Source organism: Spermophilus citellus (genome assembly GCF_964194105.1).
Source record: "Spermophilus citellus genome assembly, chromosome: 10".
Taxonomy (NCBI): Eukaryota; Metazoa; Chordata; class Mammalia; order Rodentia; family Sciuridae; genus Spermophilus; species Spermophilus citellus.
In genome coordinates, this window is record NC_138197.1 from 31859767 (window position 1) to 31879456 (window position 19690).

General features: G+C 48.6%; 1 protein-coding gene across 1 annotated transcript; it reads left to right on the forward strand.

Moving 5' to 3' along the window:
* The first annotated feature begins 6428 nt into the window (after positions 1 to 6428).
* PTPN6 (protein tyrosine phosphatase non-receptor type 6) lies at positions 6429 to 18591 on the forward strand. Its single transcript, XM_081310993.1, has 16 exons — positions 6429 to 6593; positions 6683 to 6805; positions 7068 to 7262; positions 11229 to 11418; positions 11570 to 11686; positions 11787 to 11900; positions 12081 to 12177; positions 12811 to 12890; positions 13083 to 13232; positions 14814 to 14945; positions 15078 to 15232; positions 17202 to 17269; positions 17376 to 17527; positions 17625 to 17716; positions 18094 to 18235; positions 18412 to 18591. The coding sequence occupies exons 1-15, from the start codon at positions 6586 to 6588 to the stop codon at positions 18206 to 18208; spliced, it is 1788 nt and encodes a 595-aa protein (XP_081167119.1). The 5' UTR covers positions 6429 to 6585; the 3' UTR covers positions 18209 to 18235; positions 18412 to 18591.
* Positions 18592 to 19690: the final 1099 nt, after the last annotated feature.

The following is a 19690-nucleotide window of genomic DNA, read 5'->3' on the forward strand; positions in this document are numbered from 1 at the left end:
CAGAGGAAATGGTGAATATAAAGCCCGCTGTGGGAACACATAGGAAAAGGACCGTGTGCCTATAGCAGAGGGAACCCATAGAGAGGAAGGAGGACCAGGGTAGGTTAGACTTTGTTGGAGTTTGGATATTATGTGTGAAAACCTGCATACACAATGTTGGTGACTTCGTGTATTGGTTGCCCCCACCCCAGTCCTGCTGATTCTTGCTTCTTACATTCATATGTGTCATTTCTGCCTACACTGTTTCCCTCACTACATGCCTTGTCATTGTTAGCCCCACTAATGGGGACTCTTCTAGTTCCCGAGCCCTTCCATACTCCTGCCATGATCATTTTCTCATCAAGTGGCTCAAAAGACCTCTCCCAGGGCTGAATCCTTTCTTGGTTCTTCATCCTAAACATATGAGATCCTCTGAATCTGGTCCCAGCCTCTCTAGATTTGTTACAGCCACACTGCCCTGCTTACACTGGTCTCTGCTCAAGTGCATCTGTTCATGCTAACTCTGGTTGCCTCCTGCCTCTGTGGGGGAACACCTGCTCACTCCATCTTCCATGATGGGATGTGCTAGTACCCATGTCTGCCCACAGCAGTGTGGTTGGTGTGGTAGACACGGCAACAGGCTCTGGCACCAGACAGACTTGGTTTGTTCACCTTCCCACTCATTAGCTTGTGACTCTGGCTGTTACTTAACATCTCTGAATCTTCGTTTTTGTTTCTAAAATTGGGCTAGTGTAACTTAATAGGGTTTGTGGTATGTGCCTGTGTGCCAGCTAACTCAGGAGGCTGAGGCAGGAGAATGACAAATTTGAGCCTAGCCTCAGCAACTTAGCAAGACCCTGTCTCAAAATAAAATGAAAAGTGTGTGTGTATACGGGTGTGGCAGGGGCTATATCTCAGAAGTAGAATCCCCAGTAACAGACAATAAATATAAACAAATAGGGCTGGGTGCGGTGGAGCAAGCCTGTAATCCTAGTGGCTCTGGAGGCTGAGGCAGGAGAAACTCTAGTTCAAAGCCACCCTCAGCAACAGCGAGGCTCTAAGCAATTCAGTGAGACCCTGTCTTTAAGTAAATTCAAAATAGAGCTGGAGATATGGCCCAATAGTTGAGTGCCCCTGAGTTCAATCCCCAGTACCCCCCCCAAAAAAAAAAATCCAAATAGGGTTGGAATGAGAATAATACAGCGGTCCCTTAGCATCAATGGAGAGATGGTTCCTGAACTACCTAGATACCCAAATCTATGAATGCTTGAGTGTCTTGGTTAAATGGTATAATGTGAACCATGGCATGCATGGCTGCCTCAGCTACTTGAAGGGTTGAGGTAGGAGGATTGCAATTTCAAGGCCAGCGTTTGCAATTGAGCAAGACCCTGTCTCAAAATATAATAAAAAAGACTGGGGATGTAGCTTAGTGCTTGAGCCTCTGGGATCAATCCCTAGTATGCCAATGAATGAGTGAATGAATGAATGAATAAAATGTACAGTATTTGCATAGAACCTTTGCACATCCTCTGGTATATTTTATATCACCTCTAGAATATTTACAATACTGAATACAATGCAAATGCTATGTAAATTCTTGTTACACTGTATCATTGAGGGAATAACGATGAGAAAAAAGTCTATATATGTTCAGTACAGATATAATTAAAACATATAAATTTTCCATTATCCATGTTCAGTGGCCCACACCTGTAATCCCATTGACTTGGGAAGCTAATGCAGGAGAATGATAAATTTGAGGCCAGCCTCAGCAACTTAGTGAGGCCCTAAGCAAGTTGATGAGACTCTGTCTCATAGTAAAAAATATAAAGGTCTGGGAATGTGGTTCAGTGGTAAAACAGCTCTGAATAAAATTCCTAGTACCAATAAATAAATACATACATAGAGAGATAAATAGTTTTCCATCCATGGTTGGTTGAACCCGCAGATGAGAAACCCTCAGATACCGACCGCTGACTATGTGAGGCAACCTGATAGGATACCTGTCTTCACCCTAGCCCAGGGACACCCTCATCTCAGGAGTCTCTGAACTCTTGAACTCTACCACTTGCCATCTTATCTCTCTCTCTCTCTCTCTCTCTCTCTGGGGGGGGGGGGTACCAGGGATTGAACCCAGGGGTGCTTCACCACTGAGCCACATCCCCAGCCACAGGGTCTTGCTGAGTTGCTTGGGGCCTCACCTCACTAAGTTGCTGAGGTTGGCTTTGAACTTGTGATCCTCCTGCATCAGCTTCTCAAGCCACTGGGATTACAGGTGTATGCCACTGCACCTGGCTTTTCTTTTTTGAGATGAGTTCTCACTATGCTGCCCAGGTTGGCCTTCAACTTCTGGGCTCAGGAAATCCTTCTGGCTCAGCCTCCAGAATTGCTGGGTTAACATTTTACATCATATTTAGAAAATATTATTAAACACATTTATCAGATGGGGATACTGAGGCTCAGAAAAGTCTAACGACTAAAGATTATTTCACATTGTTTGCTCTTCCAGGCTGCCTGTCTTCCTGCATCACCACTGACCTTGATTTCTGTCTCCCTGCTTCCCAAGAGAATACTTTTCTGAATGATTACTGAGCTGTCCGAGGTCCAAGAGGGATGACTGTTTATGTGCAGTGTTCTGTCCACTTCAGTGTACTATGCCATCATAAGGGAGGGTTGTTATTATTTATTTTCCTGCCCAGGGACAGCAGGATTATACTTTTTTTTTTATTGGTTGGTTTTCTTTTTGGTACTGGGGATTGAACTCAGGGGCACTTAAACACTGAACCACATCCCCAGCCCTTTTTCATATTTTATTTAGAGACAAGGTCTCACTGAGTTTTTTAGGGCCTTGCTCAGTTGCTGAGGCTGGCTTTGAACCTATGATCCTCCTGCCTCAGCCTCCCAAAATGCTGGGATTATAGCCATGCACTACTGTGCCCAGCTGTTTTGTTTGTCATTTGTTCTGGGAATTGAGCTGAGGGTCTCACACTTACTAGCTCTACTACTGAGCTATGTGCTTGTTCCTTTTTATTTTATTTTGAGACAGGACCTTGCTAAATTGTTGAGATTGGCCTTGACCTTTTGGTCCTCCTGCCTCAGCCTACTAAATTGCTTGCACCACTGTGCCCAGGAGGGACTCTGAATTTCATCTGAGTATCAGTCTGTCTTCTGGCTTGATACCCCTGGAAGAAATTCCTACCTCTTCCATGGATCAGGAGTTTTGGGTTCCTAGTTTGTTCCTTGCCACCAGGTGGATTTAACCTTGGAGGGAGAATGTTGTGGGTGTAATGGATATTTGATGCTGAGCATGCACCTGAAATTTAGTTTGTAATCAGAATTGTGTGTCCATGTTGGGATTTTGCCCCAGAGTAGATATATTTGTGGATGCTCCTGGATCATGAAGTGGGTCTGGTGGGACTGTGCACACGGAAGTGGTGTGCTCTTGTGTGCACTCATCTGTAGAGACCAAGTAAGGTGTGTTTGGGACCAAGAAGATATACTTGTGACCTTGTCTGTGCACATGTATTGATGTGTTTGTTCACTGGACACGTTCTCTGTGCCAAGCACTGTGCTAGGCTCTGAATGTTGGGAGAATCAAGCTAGGATGTCAGTCAGTGGTTTCTCTCCAAAGTTGGTGGAACCAACTTTGTACAGATTCTTCCTACCTCTTGGTGTGGGCAGAGTCCATGGGAGTTCCAGATCTTTCAGGGTTTAATGTCTCAACTGAAAGTGTAGTCAAAGTTGAGCCATGTGACAAATTGACCAAGCAACTTCCCAAGAACAGCCATAAGAGAGAAATACCAAAAAGGTTAAACCAGGCTCTAATCCCAGTGGCTCAGGAGGCTGAGGCAGGAGGATCCCAAGCTCAAAGCCAGCCTCAGCAATTTAGCAAGGTGCTAAGCAACTCAGTGAGAGTTGCTGTTTCTAAATAAAATTTTAAAAAAAGGGCTTGTGGCTCAATGGTTAAGTGCCCCTGAGTTCAATCCCTGGTACAAAAAAAAAAGAGAAAACAATTTAAATTTTTTGGGGGGAAAAATTATACTTGAGTAATGTTTTCAAAAGTGATAAAATGAATGCTGTCATAGGGATATTACACTCTTTTTTTTTTTTTTTCAGTGCTGAGGATGAAAGCAAGCATCTTATGCATACTAGATAAGCACTCTACCACCGAGTGACACCCTCGGACTGTGTTGGGCTTTAACACTTTGTTATTTATCTCTCTCTCTCTGTCTCTCCTTTTGGGTACCAGGGATTGAACCCAAGGGCACTTAACCACTGAGCTACATCCCCAGCCCTTTTATTTTTTTAAATTAATTAATTAATTATTTATTTATTTTTTAATATTTATTTTTTAGTTCTTGGCGGACACACCATCTTTGTTGGTATGTGGTGCTGAGGATCGAACCCGGGCTGCATGCATGCCAGGCGAGCGCGCTACCGCTTGAGCCACATCCCCAGCCCCCCAGCCCTTTTAAATATTTTATTAGAGTCAGGGTCTCACTGGGTGGCTTAGGGCCTCTCTAAGTTGCTGAGGCTAGGTTTGAACTCATGATCTTCCTGACTCAGCCTCCCGAGTTGCACCACTGTGCCCTGCTATTTCTCTTATTTTTTGTTGAGTTATCACATGCATAATGAATAAAATATTAAGCCTACCTGATTAATTTCACACTTATTTATTAATTTATTTATTTTGGGGCTAAGAATGGATCCCAGGACCTTACACATGCTAAGTATGTGCTTTGCCATTGACCTCCCAGCTTAACTTGACATTTAAATGTACTTACGTAAATACTGTCCAGATGGAGAAAAAGTGTTCCCAGCACCCCTAAAAAGTTTCCTAGAAATTACTCTCTCCCAGTCAGTTTATAGTGATGGGAGAGAGTTGTATAGTGGTTATGTGTGATTTTTATAAAGGTCACACATAACCACTATACAACATTTGTGTGTGTGGTTCTGGGATGGAACCCAGGGCCTCACACATGCCAGGCAAGTGCTGTACTGCTGAGTACAATCTTAGCCCCTTACAACATTCAGCAAGGTGTAAGGATGCCAGGTACACTGGCACATGCCTGTCATCCCAGTTACGCAGCAAGCTGTGGTGCAAAAGGAGGATCACAAGCCAGTCTTAACCAACTTAATGAGTTAATGAGACTCTGTTTCTAAATAAATAAATAAAACAAAGAAAAGGGCTGGGGATATAACTCAGAGGCAGACCATTTGTTTGGGATATACAAGGCCCTGGGTTCAGTGCCTGGTGCTGTAAAAATTAAAATTTAAGTAAAGGTGTAATGACAGTGTGTGATCTCTGTCCCTAGGGAATCTACCAATAGGGGTTTCTTTGTGTCCTTTGTTGAGCACTTGCCTCTGGTCTTGGCTTGATGGTGTTTGTGTATGTACTTGGGATTTCATGTATAGACAAACTTTTAGTTCTTTTCTTTAAAATTTTTTTGTTGTTGTTGTTGACGGACCTTTATTTTATTTATTTATAAGTGGTACTGAGAATCAAACCGAGTGCCTCACACCTGCTAGGCAAGTACTGCACCACTGAGCCACCACCCCAGCCCAAACTTTCAGTTCTTATAGCTTCAATTGTCAACCAGTCCTGAGAATGTCTGCCATGGCAGGGAGATTGACCCCAGGAGACAAGCGCCTGCTCTGAGTCCTGGGACAGGGCAAAGGCCTAGGGACTGGAAGTAGAAAAGGCTCAAGTTTGACAGGGCTTTTCAGGGCTTTTCAGGGTTGTCTGTTCCTTCAGAGGTGTGATAGGTGCAGGAGGGCACCCTTCCCTCTTAAGCTTCTGCAAGGTTTTGCTGTTAGGGAGTTGTCCTCTCCCAAGGCAGTGACTTTAGACATGGGGTCTCTCAACTTCTGTTCTTTGAGGCCCTGAGGGCTGGCATATTATTAAAATCATTGGTTGGAACTACCATTTACTAATTGTATGGCCCCTTAAACTCCCTGAGCCTCAGTTTCCTTGTCTGTAAAATGGGGATAAAGATGGTAGTAGGGTCATAGGGCTAAGGTGAGGAATAATTCACAAAAGGCATGTGAAAAATGTTTTACTAGAGTCTGGTGTGTAGTAACACTCCATTAAATGATAGTTGTCACTGTCACCATTATTATTAACTTGTGCCAGCAAAGGCTGTGTAGAAGCAGCTGGTGGAGGAGGCAGAAATGATGTGGAATTGTGGGAAGTCACGTGTATGAGTCATGATCTTGGTCTGGAGGGTCCAAGGCACATGTGTGTCCTTATTTCTTGAGTTTTCACTGTATGCTCAGTGCCATGCTCCTGAGCCTTTGACGGCAGACGCGTGGGAAGTGGGCCCCTCCCCCGGCCCTGCCACCCTCTTGCTTCTCCCTTGCTCTGTTCTGAAAAGAGAAGTACAAGTGAGTTCCCCCAAGGGGTCGGCCGCGCCCCTTCCTGTCCCCGCCCTGTTGCCCCAGGCCAGTGGAGTGGCAGCCCCAGAACCAGGACTGCTGGGGGGTCAGGTGGCGAGGTGGCTAGGACGCTGAGGACCACGATTGAGGATAGCCCCAGAGTTTTCCGCCTGCTCAGACAGGTGGCACCTCCCAATTCCCTGTACCCTCTTCCTCTCTGGAGCCCCCAGGATGGTGAGGTAAGGGCCTGGAACCCACAGAAGGCAAGAGGCAAGGGAGCCCTGGGGCTCAAGGGACCTCTCCTCATACTCTGTGGGGGACCTTTCAGGTGGTTTCACCGAGACCTCAGCGGACTGGATGCAGAGACCCTGCTCAAGGGCCGAGGGGTCCATGGGAGCTTCCTGGCTCGGCCTAGTCGCAAGAACCAGGGTGACTTCTCTCTCTCTGTCAGGTAAGTGACCCTCCAGTGTTTTGGCAGTTTTTTTGTGCCAGTTCAGCCTCTGAGCACTCCTTCCTGGTTCTCCAGGGCAGTGCCGATTCCCCAGACCCTATGCCTCCTTCATATCCTTGTCCCTAACCCCAGCACATTCCTATCCCTGTCTGTGTCCATCCCTTGCCTTTGTGTGCCTCAAACTCGGGACCCCCAGCCTGTCCCCCACCCAACCACACCTCTGCTCCTGCACCCACTGGCCTCACTGCCTGTTGCCCTGCAGGGTGGGGGATCAGGTGACCCATATTCGGATCCAGAACTCAGGGGATTTCTACGACCTGTACGGAGGGGAGAAGTTTGCAACGCTGACCGAGTTGGTGGAGTATTACACCCATCAGCAAGGTGTCCTGCAGGACCGCGATGGTACCATCATCCACCTCAAGTACCCACTTAACTGCTCCGACCCCACCAGTGAGAGGTGAGGGGCACCCAGCCTGACCCTCTCCCCCATGGAGGCAGCTGCCTTCTCCTACCTGTCAGGGAGACGAGCACCTGGTCCCCTGGCACCGTCTGCTTGCAATCCCTTCCCCATCCTGCTCCATCTCAGGGTTCTGAGAGTCTTTCCTCATGTCCTAGTGACTCATAAGACTAACCCCCTCCCCTGTGCCCCTGAGGAAGCAAGAGAGGTCTACCTTGCCTTCCTCCAGGGTCCCTCTCACCTGGCAACTCAGTCCTGAGTGACAGGGAGGCCACTCCTCATGGCTGGCATTTCCTAGCAGGTCAGCTCTGTTTCTAGAAAGCTCTTCCTTCTATGGAGCTGAATCTGCTTTCCTACAACTTCCCTGCTCTAGCCTGCTTAGTGTCAGGAGATGTTGATGTTGAGGATGGTCACTCAATTCACTTTCATTAGGACACTCAGTGCTTTTTGTCTGCAACCCCTTGAGGGTAGGTTTATCCTTTGGGACTGGATAGAGTTTGGCCAGTCCTTTGGCCCAAACATAGGTAATTGAAAACAGGGTGTAATGTTCTGGACATAGGGTAATACTCAAAACAGCTCCTCCACACTTTTGCTGCAAAGGTGTAGCCCCTATAACTGGGCTGACTATCCCTATGTGGTTCTCCCAAAGCATGGGTGAGGGGAGGGGGAACATAAATGTTCCTCATTACACCATGACTTACTTTTTAAAATTCATGTCTCAATTTTTTTTTTTTTTTAAAGAGAGAGAAGGCGAGCCAGGCGAGCATGCTACCGCTTGAGCCACATCCCCAGCCCTCATGGCTCACTTTTAAAAATTATATATATATATATATATATATATATATATATATATATATATATATATATATATAATTTTTTAGTTGCCAATGGATTTTTTACTTTATTTGTTCATTCATATGTGGTGCTGAGGATCGAACCCAGTGCCTCACACATGCTAGGCAAGCGCTCTACCACTGAGCTACAACTTCAGTCCCACCATGGCTCATTTTAGCTGTTACATCTTAATAACAGAGTCTGTTAAGGTAAAGGGCAGCAGAATAAACCAGGCTTTTTATCCCATGGACTCCTAGGGCCAGACCAACTTACCCTTGTCCTGTATTTGTGTATTGATTGTTGAAGTGATTTTGAACCTTGATCCTGCAGTTTTTAGTCTTTTTTTTTTTTTTCAGTACTGGGAATCAAACCCAGGGCCTTTATACCAAGCATGAGCTCTACCATTGAGTTGCCCGCTTAAGTTTTCCGTTGTTTTGAGATTCAGTGCCTACATACTTGTATCAATATTTTTGTTAAAAGCCAGGCACAGTGGTGCACTCCTGTAATTCCAGCTGCTCAAGAGGCTGGGCAGGAGGATCGAGAGTTCAAAGCCAGCCTCAGCAAAAAGTGAGATGATAAACAACTCAGTGAGACCCTGTCTCTAAATAAAATACAAAATAGGGCTGGGGATGCGGCTCAGTGGTTGTATGTCCCTGAGTTCAATCTCTGGTAACAAAAAAAAAAAAAAAAAAAAAAAAAAAATATATATATATATAGTTTTGTTTTGTTTTGTTTTTGTTAAAGCCAGACATTGTGGTGCATGCTTGTAATCCCAGCAGCTCTGGAGGCTGAGGCAGAAGGATCGAAAGTTTAAAGCCAGGCTTAGCCATTTAGCAAGGTCCTAAGCAATTTAGTGAGACCTTGTCTCAAAGTAAAAAATAAAAATGGGCTAAGGATGTGGCTCGGAGGTTAAGTGCAATCAATGTGGTACCAAAAAAAAAAAGAAAGCAAGAAAGACAAATATTTTTGATTTTTGTTCAAGTCATTGATTAAATCTTAGAAATAGCTGGCCACTGGGGCACATGCCTGTAATCCTAGAGACTTGGGAGGCTGAGGCAGGAGAATCAGAAATTCAAGGGCAGTCTCAGCAACTTAGTGAGACTCTATCTCAAAATAAAAAAAATATAAAGGGCTGGTGATGTAGTTCAGGGGTGGAATGCTTGACTAGCAAGCATGAGGCCCTGGGTTTGATTCCCAGTATTTCCAAAAAAAGAAAAAGAAAGAACTGGATAAAGTTAAGGTGAAATGAGGTAAAAGCCATGGCCCACCTCTAGAGATCTCCTTGCAATCAATATAAAGTCATTGAAGCACTTTCTCTTCTAGTAGCGAAGCCTGGAAATGGATTTCTGTTGATCTACTCATGGTCACCCTCTTTACTTTTTCCTGCAAGCCCCCACCTGCTTCCTGCGGCTCTCACGGGGGTTTGGACACTGAGACCCTCTTTCGTTCCCCATGCCCTCTCTTCTGCGGAGGAGAAGGCTGGCTGCTATAGAGGAGCAGGAGATGGTGTTGGGTGGGTTGAAGGAGGAAGGTGGAGTTGCCAAGGTACCCAGGACAGCAGGCTGAGGCCTGGCTTTGAAGAGTTTGGGAGAAGCAAAGGAGGGAAGTGGGGGCAGAGCTGAGGTGGGCAAGGATAAGGACAGGGGTACAGGGTACTCTCAGGGGTACTTTGGTTTACCTGAGCTAGGAAGCCTGACCCTGGCAGCATGTGGGAGGCTTTTTCTCCGAACTTCTGTTTGTGTTCCCTGCCTTTAGCTGCACATCCTCCTCTTCTGTGGGAATTTGCATTTGTCCCCTTAATTGCGTGCTCTCTGACTGTGGTCAGCTTGACATTTGCATGGGGACTTCCTCATCCTGGGCCCTGAGGGAAGGGGCTTAGCCCCCTCCCCATTGCCTGGGGGAGGGCTCTGGCCTGTCTCTGAAGGGTGGTGTGGTATTCCCCAGGGTGCTTGTGCTGGACTGGAGACCCTGGATGTCTCTGAGCTGTAGTGCTCTCTGGGCAGGGGTGAGATGGGTCAGGACAGACTGGCCCCCTCCTTTCTTCCCCCATCCCTGCGGTTGGAAAATGGCCCCCCTCCCCCTGTCCCTGGGCTGAGGAAACCTCACAACCTCACTTCTCACTCTCTCCCCAGAAGGAGTTTTGTGTTTTTTCCATCACGTGGTTTCCTGTGGGGCTGGGCATTGTGGGGCTGCAGTTTCCTCCTGGGAAGGGGTTGTACTTCGGGGAAAGGCCTTAGTTCTGCTTTCTGCCTCGATGGCCCCTTTGAGCCCTTTTAAGCCTGGCCTCCCCTGCAGTGACATCATCCTGGGTACCCTCCAGCTCCTACACCCCTCTCTCCAAGGGTGTGATCCCCACTTCCCTGGGGGAGTTCTCCTTTCTGACTTCTGTCTCCCCCATGTTTCATGGGGGTGCTTCCTTGGTTTCATCCCTCTAACTATTCTGGATACTGCCTCCTGCCTTTCTGTCTGTCTGAAACTTTCCGAGGTGGACTCTGGATTCAAAGTCTGATTAGAACTCTTTGTTATTTTTTTCTTTTGGTGTTAGGGGTTGAATCCAGGGCCTTGTGCATGCTGAGTACACATTCTAGCACTGTGCTACAGACCTATTTATTTTATTTTGAGACAGGGTCTGGCTAAATTGCTGAGGCTGGCCTCCAATTTGCAATCCTCCTGACTCAGCCTCTTGGGTTGCTGGGATTATAGGCATGTGCCACCATGTCCTACTCTGTGGTTAGAGTTCTTGAGGTTTGACTCTTATCAATTAAGGGTCTGGGGCCAGTTTCCAAATGTTCAGCCTCAGTTTCCTCATCTATAAAATGGGGATAAATGCTACTTGTGAACATTCTTATTTTTGAGAAAGTCTTGCTATGTTGCTGAGGCTGACCTTGAACTCTCTATCCTCCTGCCTCAGCCTTCTGAGCATTTGGGACTACAGGCATGGGCCACCTGGCTTTTTCCTCTCAGCATTTTTGTGGGGTGGTAACAAATCCAAATATAGTGGTGGTTTTAAAAGCACCTAGCATAGGGCCTGGGCACGTAGAGGGTAGTGGGTACTGATCCCCTCACCCGAGCTTTGAATACTCTGCTCTACCTTCTCTTGGGGCCCTCCTTCCTTCATGCTTCCTTCTCTAGGTGGTACCATGGCCACATGTCTGGAGGACAGGCAGAGGCACTGCTGCAGGCCAAGGGTGAACCCTGGACATTTCTTGTACGTGAGAGTCTCAGCCAGCCTGGTGATTTTGTGCTGTCCGTGCTCAGCGACCAGCCCAAGGCCGGCCCGGGCTCCCCACTCAGGGTCACTCACATCAAGGTCATGTGTGAGGTAAGGCAGTGGGAGAGGCATCATGCTGGAGCTCCTGCCTGTGTCCAGGGCCTGGGCTGTGGGGAGGGACTGCCTGGGCTTGTATCCAAGGCTATGGGTCCAGGCAGGTAGACCCAGGCCCTGAGGGTTGATCCTACTTGATGCCTCTCAGGGTGGACGCTACACTGTGGGTGGCACGGAGACCTTTGACAGCCTAACAGACCTGGTGGAGCATTTCAAAAAAACAGGAATTGAGGAGGCCTCAGGAGCTTTCGTCTACCTGCGGCAGGTGAGGGGGCACCCTGCTGTCTCCTTTCTTCCTCTGACCATCCCCTGGCATGGATTCTGAGATCTCTAAGTTGCTAACTTCTTACCCTCACCAACCCCAGCCTTACTATGCCACTCGGGTGAATGCGGCTGACATTGAGAACCGGGTCTTGGAACTGAATAAGAAGCAAGAGTCAGAGGACACAGCCAAGGCTGGCTTCTGGGAAGAGTTTGAGGTGTGCAATGAGAACAGCAGGGATGGGATATGGCAGCGGGGGGTGGGGCAGTCACCTGGTGTGGGGTCCCAGGTGTCCCTTGTCTTCTTTAGGCACCTCCAATACTGATCTGCCCCCATAGCATCTCTACCACCAGTCACCCTCTCGGGCCGGTGCTCATTTCCTATTCTCACCTCTCAGAGTTTACAGAAGCAGGAGGTGAAGAACTTGCACCAGCGGCTGGAAGGGCAGCGGCCAGAGAACAAGAGCAAGAACCGATATAAGAACATTCTCCCTTGTAAGTTCCAGGCAGTTGCCACTCACCACAAGACTGCTCCTTCCTGAGCCAACCTCCCTGAATGTCTACTCTCCACTCAGGAGAGGATCCACTTGCCCACCCCAGCACAGTTCATCTTCCTCTAAGAAGCTTCTTTTCCCAAGAGCCTCCCCAGAAGCAGATTGCCTCCAGCTACCACCATCCTCCTTTTTTATGATATGGCGATTGAACTCTGGGGTGCTCTACCACTGAGCTATATAGCCAACCTTTTTTTACAATTTAAAATTAATAATTATTTATTTGTGGTATTGGGAATTAAACCCAGGGACACGTTATCACTGAACTGCATCCCCAGACCTTTCTACTTTTTCTTTAGAGACAGGGTTTTACTAAATTGCCAAGGCTGGCCTTGAACTTTTGATCTTCCTGCTTCAGCCTCCTGAGTTGCCGAAATTACAGGCATGTACCATCATGCCCAGCCACCTTCATTATGAAGCCTCTTTCTCAAACCCCAGACAGGTCTATCACCTGCCCACCTGCAATCCCCTATGAGCCTCATGGCTTTGAGGCAAGAATGGCCTGTTAACTTAGGAAGGGTGTGGCCCAGCGGGTGGTAAGTCCTTGGCTGACCCAAGCTATTTTTTTCCTGTCCAGTTGACCACAGCCGAGTGATCTTGCAGGGACGGGACAGTAACATCCCTGGGTCAGACTACATCAATGCCAACTATGTCAAGGTTGGTGTGTGGGTCATGTGGGAGCAAAGGCTGGACCCTGGGAGTTCTCTGTCCTGTGGGGGCTCCAGGATCCAGAAATACCTGGGCAAAGCCAAAGCTGATGTCTAGGGTGGGGGAGGGCGGAGTGGTACGGGCCTGTCCAGGCCATGGGGCTCACAGTCCTAGATTATGTTTCTCTGCACTTGCATCCAGAATCAGCTGCTAAGCCCCGATGAGAACTCTAAGACCTACATCGCCAGCCAGGGCTGTCTGGAGACCACAGTCAATGACTTCTGGCAGATGGTATGGCAGGAAAACACCCGCGTCATCGTCATGACCACTCGAGAGGTGGAGAAAGGCCGGGTAGGCGTAGCCCTGTGCCATCATGCTAGTCCCCAAATTCCCTCCATAGTACTTGTTATTCACCACTATAAAACCAAAGAAAGTTTAGATGCAAGGGTGGAAAAGTGTTTCAAGGGCAAGAGTCAGATGCTTGTTGGGAAATTGAAGTCTAGAGACAAAGTCTCTACTATACACTGTGACTCTCAGACTCCTACTTTCAACCTTAGACCCTTGTGAGCTCTTGACTCAGACTTTAAGGACGGGGGATGCAGCTCAATGGTAGAACACTTGCCTATTATGTTTAGGCCCTGAATTGAATGCTCAGTACCACACACAGATACATAAAATCATGTGAGACTCAGACTTTAAACTGTCCTTAGGGGCTGGGAATTAGAATGCTTTCCTAGCATGTGTGAGGCCTAGGGTTGAATCTCATATTATTATTTTTTTTATAACACATTTTTTTAAGAGAGAGAGAGAGAGAGAGAATTTTAATATTTATTTTTCAGTTCTCGGCGGATACAACATCTTTGTTTGTATGTGGTGCTGAGGATCGAACCCGGGCCGCACGCATGCCAGGCGAGCGCGCTACCGCTTGAGCCACATCCCCAGCCCTAGGGTTGAATCTCTAGTACTGCAAAAAAACAAAACAAACACAAAACTGCTCTCCTTAATGTGTGCTAAGGCAAACATCCCTCTTACCTTTTCCTCCCCTGCCCCTCTGTCTACTCTCTGTGCTACTTCCAATCTCTCTCGAGCCTGCTCCCTCCCTCTAAACTCCTCCTTTATGCTGTAGTCAAAATGATTCCATCCCAAAACAAACTGGATCAAGTTGTTTCCTCTTTGAAATCTCAATGGCTGCCAGTTGCCTCTGGGATGAAGTCACATTTGAAGGCCTGGTGGCTTCCCTCCAATTGCCATACTTCCCTATAATACACCTGCCTCCAAACAGGCCAGGCTCTTTCAGGTACCCATGAATTGCACAAGCTCATTTTTTTTTTTTTTTATTTTTGCCTGGAATTACTTTCTCTTTTCATATGACCTCTGCCTGGCAGAGGTCTCATATTGGAGGACCCACTCAACTGCTACCTCCTTGTGACACCATCTTGGATTACCTCCCTAACCCATAGGGAGAATTAACCTCTTCCTCAGCCACACTCCTGAGCAGCACACTGTTCCCCTGTTCCCCTGTCTTTCTGTGAGCTCCTAGGGGCACCGGGGCTTGGATGGTGTCTTACTTGATTTTTGTTTTTTTGCAGTGCTAGGAATAGAATACCCAGGGCCATCCACATGCTAAACCTACTCTCTACCACTAAGCCACATGCATCCTGCTTCTTGTGTTGTAATTCCAGCCCAGTTTACACAGCCTCAATGGGTATTGAATGAAACGTAAGGTCAAGTGGCTGGTCAGGTCACACCACCTATAGGTAGCTGGTCTGAGATTGGATCCCAGGTCTTCTGACCCTCAGCCAGCTCATCCATTCATTCAACAATGTCTGGGCCAACATCAGGGACTCAAGACTTAAGAGTGGAATCCAGAACAGCCCCAGGGCTCTGCTTCTTGTGTCTCATTCTCCATTCCCCATTCTCCTCCATTTTCAGAACAAATGTGTCCCCTACTGGCCAGAGGTACGCACTCAGCGTGTCTATGGACCCTACTCTGTGGTCAACTGTGGAGAGCATGACACAACAGAATACAAACTCCGTACTTTACAGGTCTCCCCACTGGACAATGTGAGTGTCACCAGGCCCTGCACACTCCCAGAGCCCCTTCTTGGACTCATTCTCTCTTCTGGGTGTGTGGGATGAGGCAGGATGGGGTGTTACATAGGAGCAGGGGGCACTGACCCCATGTCCTTGACCCAGGGGGACCTGGTTCGGGAGATCTGGCACTACCAGTACCTGAGCTGGCCTGACCATGGGGTCCCCAGTGAGCCTGGGGGTGTCCTCAGCTTCCTGGACCAGATCAACCAGCGGCAGGAAAGTCTGCCTCATGCAGGGCCCATCATTGTGCATTGCAGGTGAGAATAATAACGGCAACGACAGTGGTAATAAAAATAACAGCTGGGAAGCAAATAGAGCTAAGAAAGTGCCTACACTGCTGCGAACTCATTGACTGTCTCCCCCAGCCCCAGCCTCTCTGGGTTCCCTCCTGGCTCTGGACATGTGGGTGGATCTAGCTGCAACCAGTCCCACTGCTGGCTGGGGTGCTTCCCCAGAGACCTCCCTGGAGGTGCCATCTGGTCTACCCCTGCCAGATACAGATGAGGAAGCCAACTCTGTGACTTGCCCAGTCGCCAGCTGGTCAGTGGGAGAGTCTGGACTGGTGCAGCAGACCTGGGTCCTGGCTGCCTGTTTTTTTCTTGATTCTCCTCAGCCAGTTTCTTCTTTACCTTCCATTTGGGATCAGTATGACTGCATGACCCTTGTCTTTTTCTATTTGTAGCTCTGGGAACTTGGGCTTCTTCACCTTCACTGTTTTCCCCCCTTCCCCAGCCAATGCCCCCATCTTGGCCCCAGAGTTGTGTCAGTGGGTAAGGTCTTTGGGATGGGCCCATGCACCCAGAGCTCCTCTGAAGATCCTTATGTTCATATGGAGGAGACTTGTTCCTGTACTGGCTGAGACAGAGAAATAGGGTTCATCCAGGAGGAGCAGGGGTTCCTCAAACGAGCCTACCCCATTGGCCTGGCCTGGATGTCGGGAGGCAGTAGATACGCAGTCCTGGACAAAGGCTGCTTATTTAAATTCTGGCTCCTTCATTTATCAGCTGTGTGTTCTTGGGCAAATTACTTAATTTTTCTGATGCTCAGATTTCTTGTCTGTAAAATCAGGCTCATAGGGTTGTCATGAGACTTAAATGACATCCTATCACTACATCTGGAATACTCTAAACTCTCCCAAAATGGGGGCTGTTGACAGTTTAGTAACTCATGTTGGGCAGGGAATGGGTGAAATGGGAACCTGCTTTGTCCTCTTCCCTTCCTGTTCCCTCCATGTGACCCCAAGCCTTTAGGGCCTCAGACTTCCTCCTTCCTACTAGCAATGGTTTGTTCTGGGACAGGGCTGGGTGGGCTGAATGTGGAGGTACCCCCATGCTGTCTCAGCCAGGCTCTCCCTTCTGCCCTCCCACAGACAGGTCCATCCCCAGAGTTACCCCTCCTACTGCTACCCACTCCCCCATTCTTGAAATCCCCAAAGTCTTTATTTAGACATTACAGGAAGGAAGTGGGTGAGGGGGGGTTATTTTTGACAATCTGGGTTTGAAATTAGACAGACTCAGGGCACCAGCCTGATGGGCCCAGCTATGGGTGGGCCTCAACGTCACCAGGGACTGTTTTCTCAACGGCAGGCACCGGCAGAGTGTGCAGGAGAAGGGAGACGTCTTACTGCACTGCTGACCCCAGTGGTCCCTGTACCCTGCTGCCCCAAGTGCTGCCCATAGCCTACTGCCAGGGTTTAAAGAAAAAGGGAAATGAAGCTCACGGAAAGAAGAGGCAGATTTCACTCTCCCCTCCCCCTCCCCCTTTTGTTTTTGCAGTGCTGAGATTGCAACCCAGGCCTTTTGCATGGGAAGCTATACCCCTGGCCAAATGTAACTCTTAAAAGGCAGGATGGGGAAGGGTCCAGACTGCCTGAGGACAATAGTGGGAGCTGGGGGTCCTGGATCTCCAGGGGTGGGGGCAGCCAGCAGTCAGGAATGAGATGGAGCAGGATGTAGAGGAGTGAAGTGCTGGGAGATGGATGTGTCTGGAGGCCCCAACCTCAGCAACCCAGGCCCTTGCCAGTGAATCCTTCAGCTGAGGTGGAACCATGGGTGCAGAGTGGGGCATATCTGCATTGGCTTGCCTAGTGGCTCTGGGCACATTACCTCAAGTGGCTGGAGCTTCAGGCTCTTTACATCCTGGCCAGGGATGGGGCTGAGCCCATGGCTCCCTGCTTCTGGGGGAGGGGCTGGCTGGACCTCTGATAGCTGCCCCTTCTCTCTGTAGCGCGGGCATTGGCCGCACAGGCACCATCATTGTCATCGACATGCTCATGGAGAGCATCTCCACCAAGGGTGAGGGGCACCTGGGGGAGCAGGTGGGCATGCCTGGTGGGTGCAGGGAAGCCTCTTGGCCTCTGTCTGTACCTAGGCCTGAGGTCCAACCACTATCCCTACCCAGGTCTGGACTGTGACATTGACATCCAGAAGACAATCCAGATGGTTCGGGCACAGCGCTCAGGCATGGTGCAAACAGAGGCTCAATACAAGTTCATTTACGTGGCCATTGCCCAGTTCATTGAAACCACCAAGAAGAAGTTGGAAGTCATTCAGGTGCATGCAGAATGGGGTCACTTTGGGTCACAGGGGAGAGTAGGTGACACCTGGTCCTAGTGGGATCACTGCCTTCCCTCCATACCTCTGCCCACAGTCCCAGAAGGGCCAGGAGTCAGAATATGGGAACATTACCTACCCACCGGCCATGAGGAGTGCCCATGCCAAGGCTTCCCGGACTTCCTCCAAGTGAGTGACCCCTCCCTGCCACCTCCTAGCATCTTCTCCATTCTCCTGCTCAGCTTGAGCCTCCATCTCTGGAGAGGACAAGTGTTGCAGTTGGAAACACTTGGGTTGAAGTTCAAGCTTGGTTTTCACTACCTCTGTGCATAAGTATTTCCTAAGTGCCCACCATGTGTGGGCTTGTGCCAGGTGCCAACAATGTATGAGATGTGTTCTTTGCTCCCATGGGAGCAGTGAAGGGACAGTGACCAGGTTGCCTTGCTTACCTGGCTTCAGTTTGCTCACTTGTGAGATGGGATGACTGGAGGGGACTGTGGGTGCCAAGTTACCCTGCACTCTCCTGAACCACATCCACTGCCCTTATATGTCCATCCCTACCACAGACACAAGGAGGATGTATATGAGAACTTGCACAGTAAGAACAAGAAGGAGGAGAAAGTGAAGAAACAGCGGTCAGCAGACAAGGAGAAGAGCAAGGGTTCCCTCAAGAGGAAGTGAGCTGGGCACCATCCAGAGGTGGCCATGGTACGGCCCCTTCTGTGTGGACTCCTCCCTGACTCCTCCCCCACCCACTCCCCTGTCTCCAAGGATGAATGGGGTGGCTGGAGCCTCACCCTACCCTTCCAGCATGTTCCCAGACCTTTTCCCTGTTTCCCTCCCCTTGTTCCATCCACACTGTGACATCTTCCTTTTCTCTGCAGCCTCAGGCCTGATCCCTACAGATGACTGAACCCACTCATGCCAGAACTTAGGACCCCTATTCTATCATAATTTAAATGGCTGTGCCCTTATCTCCCTCTCCCCTCACCCTGTATATAGCTCAACAAGGCTCCAGGTAGAGCCAGGTTCTTCTATTCTTGTAAATAAACCTCTGAATCACTGTGTGTTGACTGGACTGTGTGTCTTCCTTGCCCAGTGACTCTGGATGGGAGGGGCCAAGGTGGTGTTTTGTGCCTTCAGGGTCAGACAGATTCCTGGTTCTGCATGCAGCTTTACATGGGCATGAGATCCAGTGTGAGTTTCCTTGGTCTCCTTTCTTCCTTTTTCCAGGGGGGACCAGAGGTTGAAACTGGGGTGCTTTGCCCCTGAGCCACATCCCAAGCCTTTTTTTTTTTTTGTACTGGGGGTTGAACCCAGGGTCGCTTAACCACTGAGCCACATCCCCAGCCCTGTTTTGTATTTTATTTAGTGTCAGAGTCTCACTGAGTTGTTTAGGGTCTTGCTAAGTTGCTTAGGCTGGCTTTGAACTTGTGGTCCTCCTGCTTCAGCCTCCAGAGCCACTGGGATTACAGGCGTGTGCAACCACACATGGCCCCAGCCCTTTTATTTATTTATTTTTAGTAGATGGGCACAATACCTTTGTTTTATTTATTTTTATTTTTTGTGGGGCTGAGAATTGAAACCAGTGCCTCACAGATGCTAGGTAAATGCTCTACCACTGAGCTACAACCCCTGCCCTTATTTTTTCTTTTGAGGCAGGGTCTCTCTAAGTTGCTCAGGGCCTAAGTTGCTGAGGCTGGCTTTGAACTTGTGATTCTCCTGCCTCAACCTCCTGAGTTGCTGGAGTTTTAGGCATGTGCCACCACACCCAGATCTTTCTTTCTTGTTGGTGCTGGGATAGAATCCAAGGCTTCTAGTGTGCTGGGGAGGTGCTCTACCACTTAGCTATACCCCCAGCACTCTTTTTAAAATTGAGTGTGATCCTAATTCTTCTGCCCTCCCCAGGGTGGTAGTGAAGATCATTGAGATAATGGATGATGATAACAATGACAACAATAATTCATTAAATGCTGGCCATGTGCCCAAGCACTGTTTAAGAGACTGCACAATTAATTCACTCTAGGTGCCTTTTTATTTTGGTGCTGAAGATGGAACCCAGGGCCTCCTACATGCTAAGCCAGTGCTTTACCTGTTTGCTACCATACCACAGCTCTCAATCTAGGTACCTTTGACATTTTACGGTGGAGGGAACTGAGGAAC